This window comes from Balaenoptera ricei, chromosome 3 (assembly GCF_028023285.1).
Source record: "Balaenoptera ricei isolate mBalRic1 chromosome 3, mBalRic1.hap2, whole genome shotgun sequence".
Lineage (NCBI taxonomy): Eukaryota > Metazoa > Chordata > Mammalia > Artiodactyla > Balaenopteridae > Balaenoptera > Balaenoptera ricei.
Window position 1 is genome coordinate 140,135,275 of NC_082641.1, and position 19,242 is coordinate 140,154,516.

At 44.9% G+C, this 19,242-nt stretch overlaps 1 protein-coding gene across 3 annotated transcripts in view; it reads right to left on the bottom strand.

The window, feature by feature from the left end:
- Nucleotides 1-19,242, bottom strand: part of ATP10B (ATPase phospholipid transporting 10B (putative)) — a 217,963-nt gene that overhangs the window by 46,248 nt on the left and 152,473 nt on the right. For all 3 annotated transcript variants that reach the window (XM_059917629.1, XM_059917630.1, XM_059917631.1), the window contains 4 exons: nucleotides 7,672-7,863; nucleotides 5,589-6,189; nucleotides 2,947-3,056; nucleotides 849-975 (listed from right to left, as the gene is read on the bottom strand). In XM_059917629.1, coding sequence (XP_059773612.1) covers nucleotides 849-975; nucleotides 2,947-3,056; nucleotides 5,589-6,189; nucleotides 7,672-7,863 — 1,030 coding nt within the window. The remainder of the gene's footprint in view (nucleotides 1-848; nucleotides 976-2,946; nucleotides 3,057-5,588; nucleotides 6,190-7,671; nucleotides 7,864-19,242) is intronic.

Below are 19,242 nucleotides of genomic sequence, written 5' to 3' on the forward strand. Positions count from 1 at the left end.
GTAAAACACAAATCTGTCCCTGCTTTGATTCCCTTCCCCTCTCCAAACCTTCAGCCTATGACTTACATGGCCCTTCATAACCTGCCTCCTGCCGATCTCTTTCACCTCGCCTCATCCTGTTGATCTCCCCCGCACTCTGTGGTCCAGCCGTAGAAGACCTCTGAGTCTCCAGCCAGCCCAGGCTTTCTTGCCTCCAGGCCTTCATTCGGGCCCTTCCCGCTCCTGGAACACCCTCCCCCTTTGACCAGCTCCTTTTCTCTGCTCAGTTCCGGCTGTCGTGCACCCTCCTTGGCTCCACAGTAGGTTGCCACCTTCTCCTTTGTGCTTTCATCCCACCAGGTACATCTTCCAGCCCAGCTCTCATCACACTCTGTTGAAATTACTTGTTTAATCATCCAAGTGTCTTTGCTAGACTATGAGCTCCAGGAGGGCAGGGTCTGTGTTTTTTTTTTTTTTTTTAATTTTTATTGGAGTAGAGTTGATTTACAATGTTGTGTTAGTTTCAGGTGAGGGTCTGCGGCTCTTGTTCCCTGTTGTAGCCACAATACCTAGCATGCTACTTGGCGCACAGTAGGTGCTCAAAAACATTTGAACGACTGGAGAAGAAGCGACCAGGCTTCATCCAGCAGGGAGTGCAGGAATGCTCCTGGGGCATCCTCAGGAAGCTGTGTGTGGAGTCTGGGTTGGATATTGGCACAGCCCATTGGCGCCAAATGCCTGGAAGGGCACCCCAGGGAGGTTCCTAACTGAGACACATTTGTAGCAGTGTCAGAATCAAGGCCAAGAACTCCCTTTCCAGCTTGCAGCATTCCTTTTTTAAAATGTAATGATAACTTATTTTTACCTACCGAGTAAGGTGAGTTGATTCTCCAGGTGCTGTGCTGTCTCCATGAGAAGCTCATCTCTGTTGTTGAGGGACGCCTCAGCCTCACGCCGGAAACTGGCCCATCTCTGGAAGTCCTCTTCACTTAAGATCTATGCAACAGGAAGAGGCTTGTTCACAGCTCTGGGTGACTCCCTCCCCCTGCCCATGTGCTGGGCCTCCTACGGGCCAGTTTGAGCTTCACTGTACAATTAGATGGGGCTTTTCCCTCGTTTTTTTTTTTTTTGAGTCTTGAATTGATGAAGGATTGTTCTTCGTGTTCCATTATCATCAAACTTCTGTTGAGCCCCTGTGATGCTCTGGTCACCAGAGATATAGCAGTGATCAAGACAGACAAGAATCCTATAGGCCTGGGCTTATGTGCTAGTGGAGGGTGAGAGACATTATCCAAGTGAATAATTTAAAAGAATGGATCATGTCAAGGAGTTCCATATAGAAAACAAAGAGGGTGATATGATGGCGTACGACAGGGTAGGGGGATAGTTGTGGGAAGAGGGGTTATTTCATTTGGATCATCAGGTCCCTTAGACAAGGTAACATGTAGGCTGAGATCCAATGACGAGAAGGGTTCTGTCACAGGGAGGGGTAAGTTCAAAGGCCATGAAATAGCAATGGACTTGGCTTTCTTTCTGTCCCTTGAACATACCAGTTGGCTTAAGGATGGAGAGTCAGGTGGAAAGGGACCAGCAATGAAGCTGGAAAGGTAAGGAACAGCCAGATCTTGCATAGCCTGGTAGACCATTCCACCAGCTACTGGGGGTGCCCAATGGCTGAAAGAATCCAACTAGAGGGCATATCTGGAGTCCATAGCACTTTTAGATCCCTCTGTTGGCATTATATCCTCACTGTCTCTTATAGTAATGAATGACTCTTTTCTTCATGCACCAAATATTCTTTAATTTTCCCTCCGTGCACGGCACTGTAGGGAAAACCAAGGGGACACAGGTAGGCCTTTTGCTCTCAAGGAAGAACAGTCTTATCAGAAGAGGCAAAATAGGAATAGATAATGTCAATAAAAAATAGAAGGTGGTAAGGATATAATTACAATTTATAGAATAGTAATGCTGGTCACTCTCCCAGGCGCTGTACCTGTGTTATCTTAGTTAATCTCCCTGACAATTATATGAGGTAGGGAACACTAGCACCTTTTCACAGATAAGAACATCCCCAAACTCAGAGAGGTGAAGAAACTTGCCCAAGGTCACACCACAGATAAGTGGTGAGATTGGGACTTGTCCCTTGGTAGGTCTGGCTTTAAAGTGGGTGCTCTTAAACTTTATGGTGTACTAAGCACCTACAAAAGAGACGAAGAGCTCTGGGGATTTATGGAGAAGAAGCCACTTCTAGCCATCTCGAAATGTATGCCCATCCTAGCTCCCCTGTCTGATTTTAGGTGCCTCATTAGATGCCCCAGCTCTGGGATTCATAGCTCTTTGCCTCCTTTCCTGTAGGGGCAGCAAAGTGAAAGACCTGAAGGGCATAAGGTGGGTAATCTACTTGACTATAGCTGGGCCAAGGGCAATGCGATTGGGAATGGTAGGAACCATGACCAGCCCCAGAACACAGCAGAATATATCTTTCATCAAAGGGATCAGCTACATGGCTCTAGTCACATGGCTACATGCTACATGGCTCTAGCTATTTGTAGCTATTCAAGAATGGAGATCCAGTTTTCCAGATCCTCTGCATTTTCAAGAGAAACCAGAAATCTAGATTTGTATGTGATCACATGAAATCTCCCCAATTCCAAATCTAGGCAAATAATGCGAATGTTCAAAGGATATTTGAAGGCAAAATTATAACATTAAAAAAATTATGAGTTATAGGTTATCAGTTACATAGACAATGGAAAGCAAGGAACCACAAAGCCACACTAATAAGGACCCTTGCCACTCAGATTTTTGTCCCAGCAAAATTGTCAAAGTCATGGGTCTCTGTGGTCAGGATAGCTAATTTTGAAAATATTAAAACAACCAACACTGAGGATCTTCTAAAAAAAGAAATAGAAAAGACAGAAGCAGGGTCGAGGCCTTTCAGCCACTAAGCGTGGAATTTGTTCTCACCTTCTTGGCGATGCACAGTGTTCGAAGGCCGTCTCTTGCATACAAGTCTAGATGCCTCTGGGTCTGGGCTCGGATCTTCCTCACCTTCTTTTCCACATCAGTGTCAGTCGCTGTCAAACAGTCATTGTGCCCCATGAGGTCGTGGGCAATCGCTTAGGGATCCCGTTCCTAACGCTCAGGCATCTTAGAGGAGGAATTCCCTCATACCCCCGCCCCCCGCAAACATGGACCAGCTCTCCCAGGCTGCCCTGGAAGGCGGTAACTCCACGGGTCCTTAAATTGTCTGCTCTCTATATCTGATCATCCAAAGTCTGGCTGAGAGAAGTGCTATTTACGGAAGGTAGGTGGTTCCAGGTATTGTTCCCAAATGCCTGTTTGCAGGAATTCCCTGGTGGTCCAGTGGTTAGGACAACGTGCTTCCACTGCAGGGGGGCATGGGTCTGATCCCTGGTCAGGGAACTAAGATCCTGCATGCTGTGAGGCAAAAAAAAAAAAAAAAAAAATGGATAACCAAAACATCTGTTTGCATCAGAACCACCAGGGAACTTAAACCAATAATAGAGATTCGCAGGTCAGGTTGAAGGCCTGCTGAATCAGGGGACCAGAAGTCTGAGTGTTTTTTGTTACCTAAGGAGTTTTCCATGTGGCCAGTTTAGCCCTGGATGACCAGTTTGCTAAGTCTCAGACATACTATCCATCACCTTCTCCGTCATCTACTTTAGTTCTTATAGCAAGTTGCTTCCAAGGTGGCTACAGACCTGAATCTCATTACTAAGTTCCTCACCATACCGGGTTTGCTGAGTTAGGCTTAGAAAAAATATTTTTTGGATTCCTATAAATCTAGTGTGAAAAATATTTCATCGTGTTGCTCAAAGTCCCCCTTTTGAAGTCCTACATAATACGATTCTCTTAGAAGATGTTTATCTTTTTCTTTTGAAATTCCAGTACTTTGATCTATCAGATAAAAAAGAATTTTTCAGCTTGGGCTGGTGGTTATGGGGCAGGATTGATGCCATCACCACTTCCTTTATCTAAAATGTTACAGACATCACTAATCAGTGGCAGCACTTTGTAAATCTGAGCTTGGAAAAAGCTTCTGAATCCTTCTTTACCAGGGCTGGATTGAGATCTTTAGAAGCCCTAAGTGGTAAACAGATTTTGTGCACTTTGTCCATCCCTCCATATAATGCAAAATTAAAAGTACAATTCTTAACAGTAAGATAAGTATAAGGAAGTCCAACAAAGCTCTGACTTTCTCCATGATACTATTCTAAGGCTGCTGTTATGCAGTATAAAAATCCCTTCAAAGATTATTTTCTCATTTTTCAGTTGCTACTGGTTTCCTGGTACCTTAACCACAGTCTTTGCACCTTATCTTTTTGAGCACTATCCACAATATTTTATTTTCAAAGACATCAGCTCCTGAGATTAAACACCTTTTGCCTTCTACCTGTGTGCCTTTGAGTTTACATTTTTGCTCAGGCTACCAGGAACCTCAGGGTCAAATTGAATGTTCAAACACTGTAAATATATTAAACCCTGAAGTTATTTTTTCCCCCTCCTTTTGAAATCTTTGCTTCGCAAGTCTTACAGTAACACTGTCTATGTGTTTTTTATTGGAGGCATCGGTAATCCATTTTGGAATCAGGTGAGGAACAAAGAAAGAAACATCTCCAGGGCAGTGTGGAAGGCTGTTGCCCAGGGATAGAATGCCGTGGTACCCTTGACTCGGAAACACTGAATTCACTTGTCTGCCAGAGACTGGGGATGAAGAGACTTAATTAGCTCCCTTCCCATTCAAAACACTCATCAATCTCCATGAACCTCTTGGCTCTGATCCATAGCTGATAATTCAGGAGGCACAGGGCTGCCTGGGCAATTCTAAAGCTTGGCTAGAATCTACTACCCTGGGAGAATCACAGCCCCATAACTGTCTTCTCCTTGCTAGCAATCAGGAAGCGGCTGCACACTAATTCATGCTGTTCCAAAATTGGACACTGATATGTAGGGACTTTGGAACATTTTTCTGGCCTGGAGCAAGTTTATGAAAATCTATCTGGGGGAGGCTGGGGAAAGGGATGATAAAGAGGACCACCTGAGGCTTCCCAGAGTGATCCGAGCCTGATGCAGAATTCTGGCAGCATGGAAAGAGCTCTGAACTGGGATTCAGGACGCCTCCACATAGGATTTACCACTGGTTAGCTGGGGCCACTTCTTTTAAGTCACTTCCCTCTTTAGGTTCAGTTGGCTTCTCTCCAAAACTAAGAGTTAAAACCACAGTGTGTTCTAGGGTATGTTAATGGAGGTCCTGGTTGAAAAAAATTGTGTATGGGGAGTCCATCTTTAAATGAGTCTGGAAAACTAGAAACTGGGATAAATAAAGTTCAAGAATTTCCTCTATGACAAGACTGCCCAAACAAAGCCTTTAATAAGTTAATAATGAGCTCTGTAATTCTCCAGGTCGTGGAGACGTGTAAAGCAGTGTGTGTTAAGCAAGCTGCTCTGAGGAGAGCATCTTGAGGGTTTGTGCTCCAGTTGGGACCTGCCGGACTGAGCAACACTATAACCTGAGCCCCTGGTTACCATCCACACCGCCTGTTAAATAAGCCCTCTCTTCTCGGAACCCGCTGAGGTGGCCTCACCGCAGGCTGGGTCTTCCAGCAGGTCCATGATAACGCAGTCGGCACCCTTGGTGTAGACGACGATCTCACCGGTCAGCGGGTGCCTCACGACCACGGACATCCTCTTCCTGACAGAGTCAAACTCCAGGGTGCAGAGGACATCGAAGGTGAGGCAGGTGCCCTGGGGCAAGCGCACGGTCACCTGCCTGGGCGTCCGGGACACCAGCGTGAAGCTGTAGGCACGGGCAGCGTGCACCAGGGCAGCCTCATCCGGGCTCTCGGCCTCGTAACAGACTTCGGGGCCGGCCAGGCTGAGGGCCGGGGCCTGCAGCACCTCCTCCAGGGAGGCACCCGGGCCCGCCCCCAGGACGTCACCCTGCTCCCACGTGCTGCTCCTGGAGCCGCCGTCGGTGGAGTAGCCGCCACTGCTCACAGACGTGTCGTCTCTCTCTTCAGAGTCCGTGGTGGGCATGTTGGCCCCCAAACTCTCCCCCAGGCCCATGTCGGAGGGTGCGGTGGTCGAGAATGACTGGCTGAGGCTCGAAAGCTTCAACCTGTGGAACAGCTGCTGAATCTTCTCCAGGGATGTCACCAGAGCCTTGGTCAAGGGTGGCACTGTGACCTTGTGGTAGAGGAGGGAAGGAGACCATGACTCTCCAGGTTGGGAAAACTATCAAGCTGTCTTATGAATCTCATTTTGCAATCAGTGAGTTAGGTGGGCCTTCAGTGATGGTGGGCAAGTGTTCTCCCCTCTGTGAGCCTCGGTTTACCCACCTATAACATGAGGGAGTTGGGCCATTGGTTTCCTTCCAGCCCTGACTTCCTAGGGATTGGCGATACTCATTTTCCTCTATCTTATGACCATCCCACTCTGATCATGGGCAAAGCAAAGCAAAGCAAAGGAGACAAAAGCCAGACTCATAGTAGGGGTTCACACGCCCTGCACCCTTACCAGCGCCTCGTCTGCTTTATTTTTGCACGCAACATCTCACTTCATCCTCCCAGCAACGCTAGGGGATCCTATCGTTATCCCAATTTCTGGATGAGGCAACTGAGGCATAAAGAGGTTAAATTGGCTGTGATCACCCAGGGTGTAGATAGCAGAGCTGGGTCTCAAATCTGGGTCCGTCTGATTCCAGGGATTGGGCTCTTGAGCTACCTGCCAGCTAAAGCCTCCCCATTAAAGTGAAAATTGAGAATTGGATGCTGTCCTTCCCCAAATGGTACTTCTTTCTCTCTTGAAAATAGGGAGAATTTCTCAGATAATGCTTCCTGTGTTCCCAAAACTCCCTGAAGACTTCTGATTACTTGCCGACTTTTCAGGGTAGTTTAGAATCTGGGTGTAATAATGGGGGCTCTGGTTTGGTGCCTGGATGAACCCTTTTTTTCTTGATTTTGTGGCCACATCTTGTAACACCCAATTATTCTTATTTTTCACTTACAAGGGAGCTTGGGTGAGAGTATGTGGATAATCGAAGATAAATCTATCTTCTGTACTGAAAAATAATTCAGAGTATAACGTCCTATGAGTGGCCATCCAGGTGCATTATCTCCAAACTGGCAGAACTTCACACATGGTGTTAATTATTTTTTTAACCCTCCATTAAAAAGCAGATACTACTATACCGTGATATTATTACAGAATCGTACAGATCGTTCTGCCGTGTATTCACCATACGTCCTTCCTTAAGTTCCTCAAGCTCTCTGAGCCACGCCACTGTTTCTTCACTTGTTAAATCCAAAGACATACCTCCTAGGACTGTTGGGCTGTGCGGATTAAATGACAGTGCAGGTGACATGTTTGGCATGGAGCTTGGCACACAGCAAGTGCTCAGTAAATATTAACTTTTAACATCTACCCTGCAGACAGACAGACACAAAAATGTGAACCTATATAGAGAGCTCATATGGAACTTTTAATATTTTATTTAAAAAATGAGGAGATTGAGGCCCAGAGAGGAGAAGAGCTCTGTTCAAGGTCTCACAGTGATGAAATGGTGACAGTGTGGCTAGGACCCAAGTATCCTGTCCCCCTGTGCAGGGCTTACCCCCTCCCGCTCCCCCTCCTCCCATCCATCCCACCCTTACCATCAGCGGTCCTTACCCTCTGACGGGGCTCTGCGGTCGTGGAGACCGTGACGGAGTTGCAGATGGTCAAGGCCAGGAAGAAGTCAGCAGTGGAGGAGGTGGTGGAGAGGGAAGGCTTGGCAGGTCTGCTGTCTGACAGGGTCTCCAGCCACAGGGCTGCATCTCGTACCTTGGTCAGGAGGTTTTTATCTGGAGTCACATCTTTTTCCTGGGAGAGAAAGGCCCGGGTCAGAGTCTTTCCTGAAGGGACTGGGGAGGAAAGCCCCCTCCGGCAGATTCTTTCATGCCTGGGAAAGGCTGATACAGTACCCCCCTGCGTCCTGAATCCAGCACGTCCCCCCCTCCCCTGGGCCTGGTCACTGTAGAGTGTGATTTGGTTCCTCCCTTTCCCTCAACGCCACATGTCCATCAGTTATAGGCTCTGGTAGTTCTTTCCCCACAGGGTGTCCCCGCCATTTACCCCTCATTCCTGATGTTTCCAGCCAAGCGCAGACCCTCTAGCCCTCCAGCTTGGCTTTCTGCTTCAGCCTCTACAGTGAGGTGGCTGCCTTTCTCCTCTCTTCTCTCAACCCCTTCATATGCATCACACAGTCGTCCTCCTAAAATACTAGTTCCCTCAAGGTATTCTTGAGCTTGAAAAACTTCCAGGAGGTCTTCATTGTAAACACGATCAGTTCAGTCTGGCATCTAAATTCTTTCCCATTTGCATTTCCACTCTTGATTCCCACCACTCTGCATTGTGGACCCTCAGCTAGGCCGGGTGGTGTGTTTTCTGCCTCCTGGGGGTATCCTCCCCTCCTATGCCTCTGATCACAGCCTGTTTGAAGTCCTCTCCTGTCTACCCAAATCCTACCTAGACTTCAATAACCATGGAAACTCCACGTGTCCATGAGATCTGATCCAGCCCACAGTGAGTTCTCTGTCTCCTGAGCCACAGTAGCAGGCTCCTGAATGCAGAATGTGCACCAGAGTCAGGGTGAGGCGGATGAGGGAAGCTGGCCAAGGTACAGATGAGGACACTATGGGATGGGGGGGCTGTGAGACCTGGCAAGTCCCACCCCATCTAAAAGGGGGCGACTGCTCTGCTACTAACATGCTCCAGGGCTGGTACATTTTGCCAAATCTCTGGATTTTTCAAGATAAAGTAGAGATGATGTGAGAACTGTTTTTTGTGTTTTTTTTCTTTTCTTTTTTAAAAAACATGTGGGCTGGATCTGACTCATGGATTTCCAGTTTTTCCACATCTTTGTAGAAGTTGCCACTTCCACCATCCCTCTAGAATTCACTACATATTGACCTATATTTTAAATGCAGTTTTCTTATGTCCATGTTTAATCTCTCTAGAGATAAACCAAGAGCCTGAAAGACAGAGACTGCCTTTTCCATGAAGTTGTATCTTCTGGAACTCCAAGGATTGCTTTGTTTGAAGCAGAAGTTCAATAAACACTAGCTCTTCATAGATATGACAAAAGCCATTCTGCAAAGAAGTTTCCACATAAAGCCATTTCTATCAATGTTCAGAGTTCACAGGTCAATTAAAGTTTAGAAGAGAGTCAATGATTGGAAATGATGGACTGAGGGAATCTTGACTGATTAGTGCAGAGTGAAGACTGAGGGCCAACAAGCTAGCAAGTTTTACAAACAAGACCCCAAGTTGAGATGAAAAACCTCCTGTGGGGAAAGAGTCCTCAGACTGTGTTCTCTGACTACCAACTGCAGTGACTCCAGAAGTCAGATTCTAACCTCCCTGGGACTGCTGGCACAGGCGAGAGCCACAGGGGAGGAAACCCAGACTGACGCGGAGGTGCTGGATGGCTGGAGGGATGAGAGTCGGGTTTTGCAACAGCACAGCTTGATCGGGGAACTGGACTGCGGGTGGAGCTCACACTGTAAAGAGTTCTGACCGTCATTTGGAGGGCTTTCCCAGAGCCAACACCTACGCTTCCAACTTGCTTATACCATCTTAAGAGGACAAGCCTTTTTATTAAAAGGAAGAGTGCGAGTAAAACCGCGTCAAGTCTGCATTTCCTTTCGTTGCCCTGTAATAAGTAATGGTGGGCCATCCATCCCGTGCAGTGACCCTATTTTCAGAAAGCTTAGGAAGGAGCAGGAACCATCCATCCTCTCTGCCTCTGAGCGCAGTTGTCATAGCAGGAACGCACCGTGATGGAGCTAATCCTACCTTTCCAACGATGTCAGTTATGTGATCTCACTGGGTTCTCAGAGTCCCAAGTTGAGACGAAACTAGCCCCAACTTAACTGAAACCCAGAGAGATGTCTGACTTGACCAGTGTCACCCAAGGAGTCATTGTAAAGCCAGAATTGATGTCAGACCCCTTGATTGCGAGCCTAGGGTCTTCCTTTCTGTGGTCGTGGTAAAGTAGCTATGTTCCCTCATTAATGCTCCCGTGCAAACTCCTCTAACCAGATTCCAGGGTCCATCCGGTTTACCAACATCACTCACGGAGCTCTGAGCCAATTTCTGATAATAGTAATGACAGTTCCATTTCGTGGAGGTTTCTTATGTTCTGGGTACATCCACTATCTCACTGCATCCCCACGGCACACTATCGATTGAGTACTATTATTCTCCCAGTTACCTCTGTACTTCAAACGAGGAAATTGCTGCCCAGGGAGATTAGGTGTCTTGCCCAAGGTCTCACAGCAAGTTGATTCAAGAGAGTCCGACTCTAGAATTCATGCTCTTTAACCTCCATGCCAGGCAAGATCTCCCACGAGAAGGAAGTGGCCTTTGATACTTGCTGACAGTTGGCATCTTTAGTGTCTGGGATCCCAAATACAACTGATGGGCTTATATATCTAATCCTTAGGGCTCAGCAGGGAGTCCATGAGATTATAAAGGGGATTATGGGGATCTTTATCAGAAAGTAGATTTCATTTTTTTGGCAGGGGTACATGAATGGGACGCTTTCAACCCTTACCAAAAATACCCAGACTTGGGAACAAGCTTGGAGGTCAAGGCCAAATCCCCTATTTTCCTGATGCTAAAACTGAGTGCCAGGGAGGAGGGTAGTGAACTCCCCAAGATTGCACATTGAATCAGGGTCAGAACTAGGACAGTTTTCACACCACCTGACTCCGGCCTCTGACAGCACACTGCTTTGCTCCAAGCTATGCATTATGTATTTCCAAACGGTGACACAGTTAAAATGATTTAACGGTTATGTATTGCATGTCCATTACTCTCTAGTCTCTAAGTGCCATGAGGGCAGAGACTGTGATGTGTCCCCGGTGCCTGGCAGCCTGTAGGCACTCACTCAAACCTTTGTTGACTGACTCCTATCTAGGACGCCATGCTACCTCACCACTGATTAACCCATGGGGGCTCTTTGTTAAAACTCTTATTTAGTATATTTTCACCCAATCATATAGCAATGCACTAAAAAAAAAGTTCTGCAAAGGGCCTGCTTCTCTCTGGCATCGGCAGCAGGCCCAGCCTGCAGGTGTCAGCGACAGATGTCAGGGAAGCTTTATCCAGGCACGCAGACTTGTTTCTCCAGGGCAAGCTTCTTCATGGTTCCCTTTGTCCACAGCCCATTGGTTTGCTGTCCGGTTCATTAACATTTAGGAACTTGGCATGTAGGACCATTACAGAGATAGCAGTGCCCCCAACCCCCTCCGGGCCCTTTGGCTAGTCTATTTCTCTGAAGGAAAAGAAATATACATTTGTGGGGCTACCAGTTGCTCAGATTAGAGCTTTGTGGCAGCTGGGCACCCAACTGGTTGGATTTCTTTCTATTGCAGAACACCTGAAGCTCAGATAAACCCTCTTTGGGGAAGGTGATCTCTGACCTCACACCACACACTCAAGGATCCTCTTATTATCATCAGATTATATCTGTTGACAACTTATAGCAAAGTCAGGGGCTTTGGTAAGTGCTTCCATGTACATCATGTAATCATTATAACAGCATCAAAATAGCTATTATCATTCTCCCATTTTAGTTATGAGGCAAATGAGGCTCACTGAAGATAAGTAACTTGTCTAAGGTCCCAAAATCAATTAAAAAGCTGGGTCTTGAATCCAGTTCTGCTGATGCCAAAACCCAAACCCTTAAACAGGATGCCAGCACTTCCCAAACTCTAACATATAAACAAATCAGCTGGGTGTCTTATTTAAATGCATATGCTGATGCAGCAGGTCTGGAGTGGGGTCTGAGCATCTGCATTTCTACAGGCTCCCAAGTGGTGCTCCTGCTGGGGGTCAGAGGACAAGAGTTTGAGTAGCAAGGCTCTAGGCTATAGGGCTGCCCTATCACTCCCACTTCCTCTCTGACTGAGGAGTGTTCTGCATTGAAGGCTGCGAGAAGAAGGCCAAGCTCCATTCCATTACTCTCCTCTCAGTTTTAGTGACGGCTCACTCATGGTCATATTGGTGACTATCACTAATTGGGTGCAAAAGATTGTTGCTATGGGAACCCACAGAGCCAGTGGTGGAAATGAACAGGAACCCTGGTGCGTAGGCCTGGAAGCAAACTCTGAGGCTTGGTTCCTCCCATGCCTCCGTCTCCTCCTTCACCTCTCTCCGACCTGTGCCTCTTATTCCAGCTATTCCTTGGAACCCCAAGTCTCCATTTGCTTGTGCAGAATGTCTCCCCTAAAACAACCTGCACTCTCCCCGCTAGATGGTCTCTTCTCTTTGCTCTGGTTAACCTTTAAAATTTTGTCTCAAATTCAGCTCTGATGCTAACCCTTCCAGGAAGCCCTCTGATGCCTAGTTTGATGTAGGTGCACCTCTTCTGGGCTCCTATAGCACCTCTGCACCCACACACCCCAGCACTGAGAGCAGTGTCCTGTAGGCACTGGGGTTCTTGCCCCTTTACTGGGCTGTAAGCGCCTGAAATCAGGAACAATGCCCCGTTAGACTTTATATCCCTAGTGTCTAGAAGAGTACTTGCCATATTATTTAGTATTTGTTGACCAACTGACAATAAATGAAAGGCTATTCTAAAGAAATGTAGACACTGAGAATACAAAGACTTGGAAGAAGGGGAGGAAGCAGACCCTTCTATTTGCTTTGGTGAGTGTCTGAACTCGTACAACCACTTGAGAAGTATCAATCCAAATTTAAAAAATGCACACAATCTCCATTTAGCAGTTATGCTCTAAGAATACCATAGAAAAACTTATATACATGTATAAACATGTGATGGCGCGACCATCCAACAAATTCTAACAGCCATTAAAAATGGGATGAACGGCTCTCCATTGAATATCCGTCACTTTGTCTACATATATGAAATATTCCCCAAGATTCATTAGGTTAAAAAAAAGTCCAAAGTCCAAAACAGTGTGTATGCTATGCTCCTGTTTGTGGGAAAGAATGTGTTTATGTGTACTCCCCACTTGCCTGCTTCTATATAGATACAGCACCTCTGGCAAAGACACAGGAATATACAAATAATGGTTGTCTCTGAGGTGGTGGGGAATAGAGGAGGGAGGGAGGATTACTCTCTTCATTTGCCCTTTGGTTCCTTTTGAATACTTAGCCACGTGGTTGTATTGCTATTGTGGAAACAAACTTTCCCAGTTGCTGGGGAGCTGAAGGCTGAAGTATTATTTAGGGCAGTCATGTTTTTGCCCTTGATGAGGTTGTGGCCTTGATGATATTGAGTTTGGTTCAAGAATGGGGAGAGCTCAATATTAGTAAATATTTGCTTAAATAGAAGCATGTGGATTATTAAGGTAAGCTTTTCCCAAATGGGACAGGAGCCCCAGGGAAAAAAACCCAGTGGCCTAGCAAGAAGAGAGTTTCCCACAACATCCATTCATGATAAAAACCCTTACAAAAGTGGGTATAGCAGGATCATATCTCAGCATAATAAAATCTATTTATGACAAACCCACAGCCAACATAATACTCAACAGAGAAAGCCTTCCTGCTAAAATCTGGAATGAGACAAGGAGGCCCACTCTCACCACTTCTATTCAACATAGTATTGGGAGTCCTAGCCACAGCAATCAGACAAGAAAAATAAAAGATATCCAATCTGGAAGGGAAGAGGTAAAATTGTCCTTATATGCAGATTACATGATATTATACATAGAAAACCCTAAAAGACTCCACACAAAAACTACTAAAACTGATAAATGAATTCAACAAGGTAGCAGGATACAAGTTTAACGTACAGAAATCTGTTGCATTTCTTTACACTAACAATGAAATATCAGAAAGGGAAAGTAAAAAAACAATTCCATTTAAAATTGCATCAAAAAAACCCAAAACCAAAACCAAACTTAGGAATAAACCTGACCAAGGAGCTGAAAGACTTATCTGCTGAGAACTATTAAGCAATGATAAAGGAAATTGAAGATGATACAAAGAAATGGAAAGATATTCCATGTTCTTGGATTTGAAGAATTAATATTGTTAAAATGGCCATACTACTCAAAACAATCTATAGATTTAATGTGATCCCTATCAAATTACCCATGACATTTTTCACAGAACTAGAACAAAGAATCCTAAAATTTGTATGGAGCCACAAAAGACCCAGAATTGCCAAAGCAATTCTGGGGAAAAACAGCAAAACTGGAGGCATAACCCTCCCAGACTTCAGACAATACTACAAAGCTACTGTTATCAAAACAACATGATACTGACACAATAACAGACATAAGGATCAATGGAACAGTATAGAGAGCCCAGAAATAAACCCAAACACCTATGGCCAATTAATCTTTGACAAAGGAGGCAAGAATATACAATGGAGAAAAGACAGTCTCTTCAGCAAGTGGTGTTGGGAAAGCTGTAAATGTAAATGTAAATCAATGAAGTTAGAACACACCCTCAAACCATACACAAAAAATAAACTCAAAATGCCTTAAAGACTTAAATGTAAGCCGTGACACCATAAAATTCCTAGAAGAGAATATAGGCAAAACATTCTCTGACATAAATCATACCAATGTTTTCTTAAGTCAGTCTCCCAAGGCAAAAGAAATAAAAGCAAAAATAAACAAATGGGACCTAATCAAACTTAAAAGCTTTCGCACAGCAAAGGAAACCATAAACAAAATGAAAAGACAACCTACGGACTGGGAAAAAAATGTTTGCAAATGATGTGACCAACAGGAGCTTAATTTCCAAAATATACAAACAGCTCATACAACTCAACAACAAAAAAACAAACAACCCAATCTAAAAATGGGCAGAAGACCTAAATAGACATTTCTCCAAAGAAGACATACAGATGGCCAATAGGCACATGAAAAGATGCTCAACATTGCTACTTATTAGAAAAATGCAAATCACAACTATAATGAGGTATCACCTCACACTGGTCAGAATGGCCATCATCAAAAGTCTACAAATAACAAATGCTGGAGAGGGTGTGGAGAAAAGGGAACCCTCTTATACTGTTGGTGGGAATGTAAATTGGTGCAACCACTGTGGAAAACAGTGTGGAGGCTCCTTAAAAAACTAAAAATAGAGTTGCCATATGATCCAGCAATCTCACTCCTGGGCATATATCTGGAGAAAACTCTTAATTCAAAAAGATATATTCACCCCAATGTTCACAGCAGCACTATTTACAATAGCCAAGACATGGAAGTAACCTAAATGCCCATCGACAGATGAATGGATAAAGAAGGTGTGTGTGTGTGTGTGTGTGTGTGTGTGTGTGTAACTCAGCCATTAAAAAGGATGAAATAATGCCATTTGCAGCAACATGGATGAACCTTGAGATTATCATACTAAGTGAAGTAAGTCTGACAGAGAAAGATAAATACCACATAATATCACTTATATGTGGATCTAAAATATGATACAAATGAACTTTTTTATGAAACAGAAACAGACTCATGGACATAGAAGACAAACTTATGGTTACCAAAGGGAAAAGGGGTGGGTAGGGATAAGTTAGGAGTTTGGGATTAGCAGATAGAAACTACTATACGTAAAACAGATAAACAACAAGGTCCTACTGTATAGCACAGGGAACTGTATTCAATATCCTGTAATTAGCCATAATGGAAAAGTATATGAAAAAGAATATGTCTCTATCTATCTATCTATCCATCTATCTATCTGAATCACTTTGCTATGCACCACAAACTAATACAACATTGTAAATCAACTATACTTCAATAAAAAAAAAAAAAAAAGAAAAAAGAAAGAAGTATCCCAGATCTTGTAAGACCCAGTTCTGTGAAAAGGGTCACCACAGCTGTGTGCCCCCATTTGGGACCCTGGGAGCTAAGGGAAGCAAAGCTGAGACAGGTTTCATCCATTTCTTGCCCCGTGTGGTCACATCACTTACTAAAAGATTTTGCGCGCTTGACTAGTTAAATCTGGACTCTTACCTAACCTTGCCGTGGGAGTTTGTGCATGTGGCCTGTCCCTGTCAACACAGAGCAGACTATAAGTATGGCACAAATATCTTCCCAAGAATGAAAGGAAGACCAAGTTTCAAGAAAGGAGGCAGAGGGCCAAAGACACCGCCTTTACTTCCCTCTATTGCATTCTTTCCAGACAGGAGGGAGGGGTCGTGCCCACAGAAGGGAGAGGTGGTGGGGTTTGGAGCCTAAATGGCCCTGATGCAAACTTTATGATTAGGAAAATAGTCTTTGGTCTGATGACTCAAAAACATTTTTCCAAGTGGCATGTCTAAACAAAGACTCTTACTCCAATCTTGGCTGCTTACAGACCAGGGGGGAAAAGGCATTTCATTTTCCCTCTGCCAGGACTGTTAAATGCTGGCTCAGAACTCACCACTTTCCTAAGAATATTACCCCACCCTAAAGCCACAGATTTTAGAGCAGCCAATTAGACAACAATAACAGATGCTTCCTTGATCTTTGTAGTAAAAGAAAAAAGCCAGCTTTTGTTGTAGTGGTTGTTATTGTCGATGTTCATTTTATTTTTGGTTCAGAGCAATGGGCTTCTTTGGAATGGGGTTGGGAGCTCCGCCATGACCTGGCTTCCCTGGGGCTTCAGAGGCAAGTTCTGGCTGAGTTTACAAAGGAAAAAGGTAAAGCACTGGTTTTGCCAAGAGATTATCCAATGAGAGTGGTTGCCAGACGGGCGGGTGGAAGAGGAAGCAACACAGAAAGCCTGCCAAGTGGGGGGGGGGGGGAGCGGGAACCAGGAGCCAGGGCACCCACCTGGGGCTGCCACGGACGTTCTCCATGGACTCGCTCAAGGGTCTGCCACTCGGCCACGGAGAGTTTACAGGTTAGTGTCAGAGCCCTTTAAGGCAACATAAATCGCCCCCTTTAGCCAACGCCTCCCAAGCTGTAGAAGGCGCCTGTCTGAGCCAAATGAAGACTATTTTCCAGTGGGGTGATGGTATGCTTAGAGCGTTTCTCAATCTTGGTTGCTCACTGGAATCATCAGAAATAAAAACATGAATGCTCAGGCCCCCACCCTAGACCGACTATCCCAGAATCTCAGGGGAGAGAGCTTGACACTGTGTTTTATGAAAACTCCCATTTCCCCTCCCTGTCATCAGTTATGTGAATGTTTGTCCAAGGCAGACAGCTTTCCTTTAGAAAAGTCATTTAAAACTTCTATTAGTTATCCATCTGTCTAGAACACATGAGCTTTAAGAATTAAATCCTCAGAATCAACTCACGAGGCATAACGATAATCCCTTTTCAAGATGAGAACATCGAGGCTTCCAGCTCAGTGAGTTGACCAAAGTCACAGAGCTAATACACAGTGGAGCAAAGATGAGAACCTGGGACATTTGACCCCAAATGTGCTTAATTCATAGCTGGCAGCGACCTTGCAGGTCAGCACAAGCATCATGGTATTTGACTTTTAGAACAGCCAGTGAGAGTTGTAAGCAACGTATTTTCAGGTGATGAAACAGGGATAGAAAGAGATTTAACATGTTGCATAAGGCCACCCAGCAAGCCTCAGCAGAATTGAAATCAGAGCCTATGTTTCCTGACCCTTGGCCCAGTGCCCTCCCTAACAAATAGCCAGGATGTTATTGTCCCACTGACCCCAGATTTTCAGCCTGACTTGTAGCACAGCATATTTAGCAGCTCATAAAGAGAACACATCACCATCCTCTCCTGCCCAGGCAACAAGAGTTGGGTCTTACTCTATGTGTCAATTTCCTTATTGTTCCTGAATGAATTTAGTTAGAACTGGACTTGGAATGTGCCAGCCAGGGCAGAACAATGACATCCAGGATCTGGGAGACAGCTCAGAAGTTAACGTGTCCCTTTCACTGACCATCAGCTAAGGGTCCCGAATAAAAGTTATACTGACTGACTCAGGGCTACAATTTTTCTGGGCTGCTGAGATTTGTCAGGCTGGGCAATGAATCTGTGTATCCCAAATGAGATCTACACAGGAAAGCTTCCTTTTTTCCCCCGTGTCCTGGGGGAGACATTCTCGGACACACGGGATGCCCGTGGTATCTAGAACTGGAAGATGCCAAAAGACACCAGTAGTGCAAGACTTACTACTTGTGCCCAATGAGAATTCACTGAATTCATTGTCCAAATATTTAGGTAAAGAGCTGAGGGGAAGGGCATTCCATTCAGAAGGGACAGAATTAAATTAAAGAAGGAAACACTTGACAATATGCATGTCCTGTTGTTACTTCATTTGGGAAAATCAAAAAGAAAAATAAAAACCAAAATCTTCCCAAAGGCATCAATGGATCATTCTTCTTGTAGGTTTATAAACATCATATGTCTTAACACACTGTTATTGTTTTCTCCTTGCTACTATTGCATTGCTGTGCATGATAAAAACATAAGAGAGTTAAGTTGTACTTACTTAAAGTTAGGTAAACAACAACCCGGAACATACAGACTCACAGCACTTCTTGTCACAGTCAGAAAACAGCCCTGGGTAATGAATACTAGGGAGCAATGTGGAAAAGGCTCTTGATATCATGTCAGGTTAAAAAAACCCAGCAGCTATAATTTATGTGTACTATGACTGCAAAAATGTTAAAATATGTAGTTTGTGTGTGTGCACGTGTGTGTGTGTGTGTGCATTAGTGGGGGAAATAAAAGACTGGAAGGAAATTCACCAAAATGATCATTTTGAAAATCTAATGTTCTAATAATGGGATAATAGCACTTTCAGTCCCTCTGTATGTGTGTCTTGTTCAAGATACCTGGGGCTCCCTGAGGCCTTTTCTGTAAGTGCAGAAGACTCTGGATGATGTGTTCCCCAGAGGAAGAGCCTGGTGCAGAGGAAAGTGGGATGAGACAGGAGTCAGAGGCCCTGGTTCTGGCCCTGACTTTTTGGGCATGCTGTGTCATCTTGGGGAAAGAACTCACTTTCTTCACCTGCTGCCTGGACGTCTAGTGGTAACTATCCCAATGGATCAAACGTGAGGGACCAGATGCAGAAAGCCCCAAAGTTTCAAAGTCGAACATCCCAGGGGCCTGGCAGTTAGCCTAAGGGAGTGAGGTGGACTGAGTAAATTTGACAGAGATGTTCTTTGCTTCATAACAATTTAAGACTCTTTATCACAATAAATACATTCTCCCATTTTTCTTGAAACCTAAGCCTTACAGGCTCATCTTTTGTTTTTCCACTTTATAGAAACATGGACATGTCAGATATTTCTTTTTCCTCTTAACTGTATTT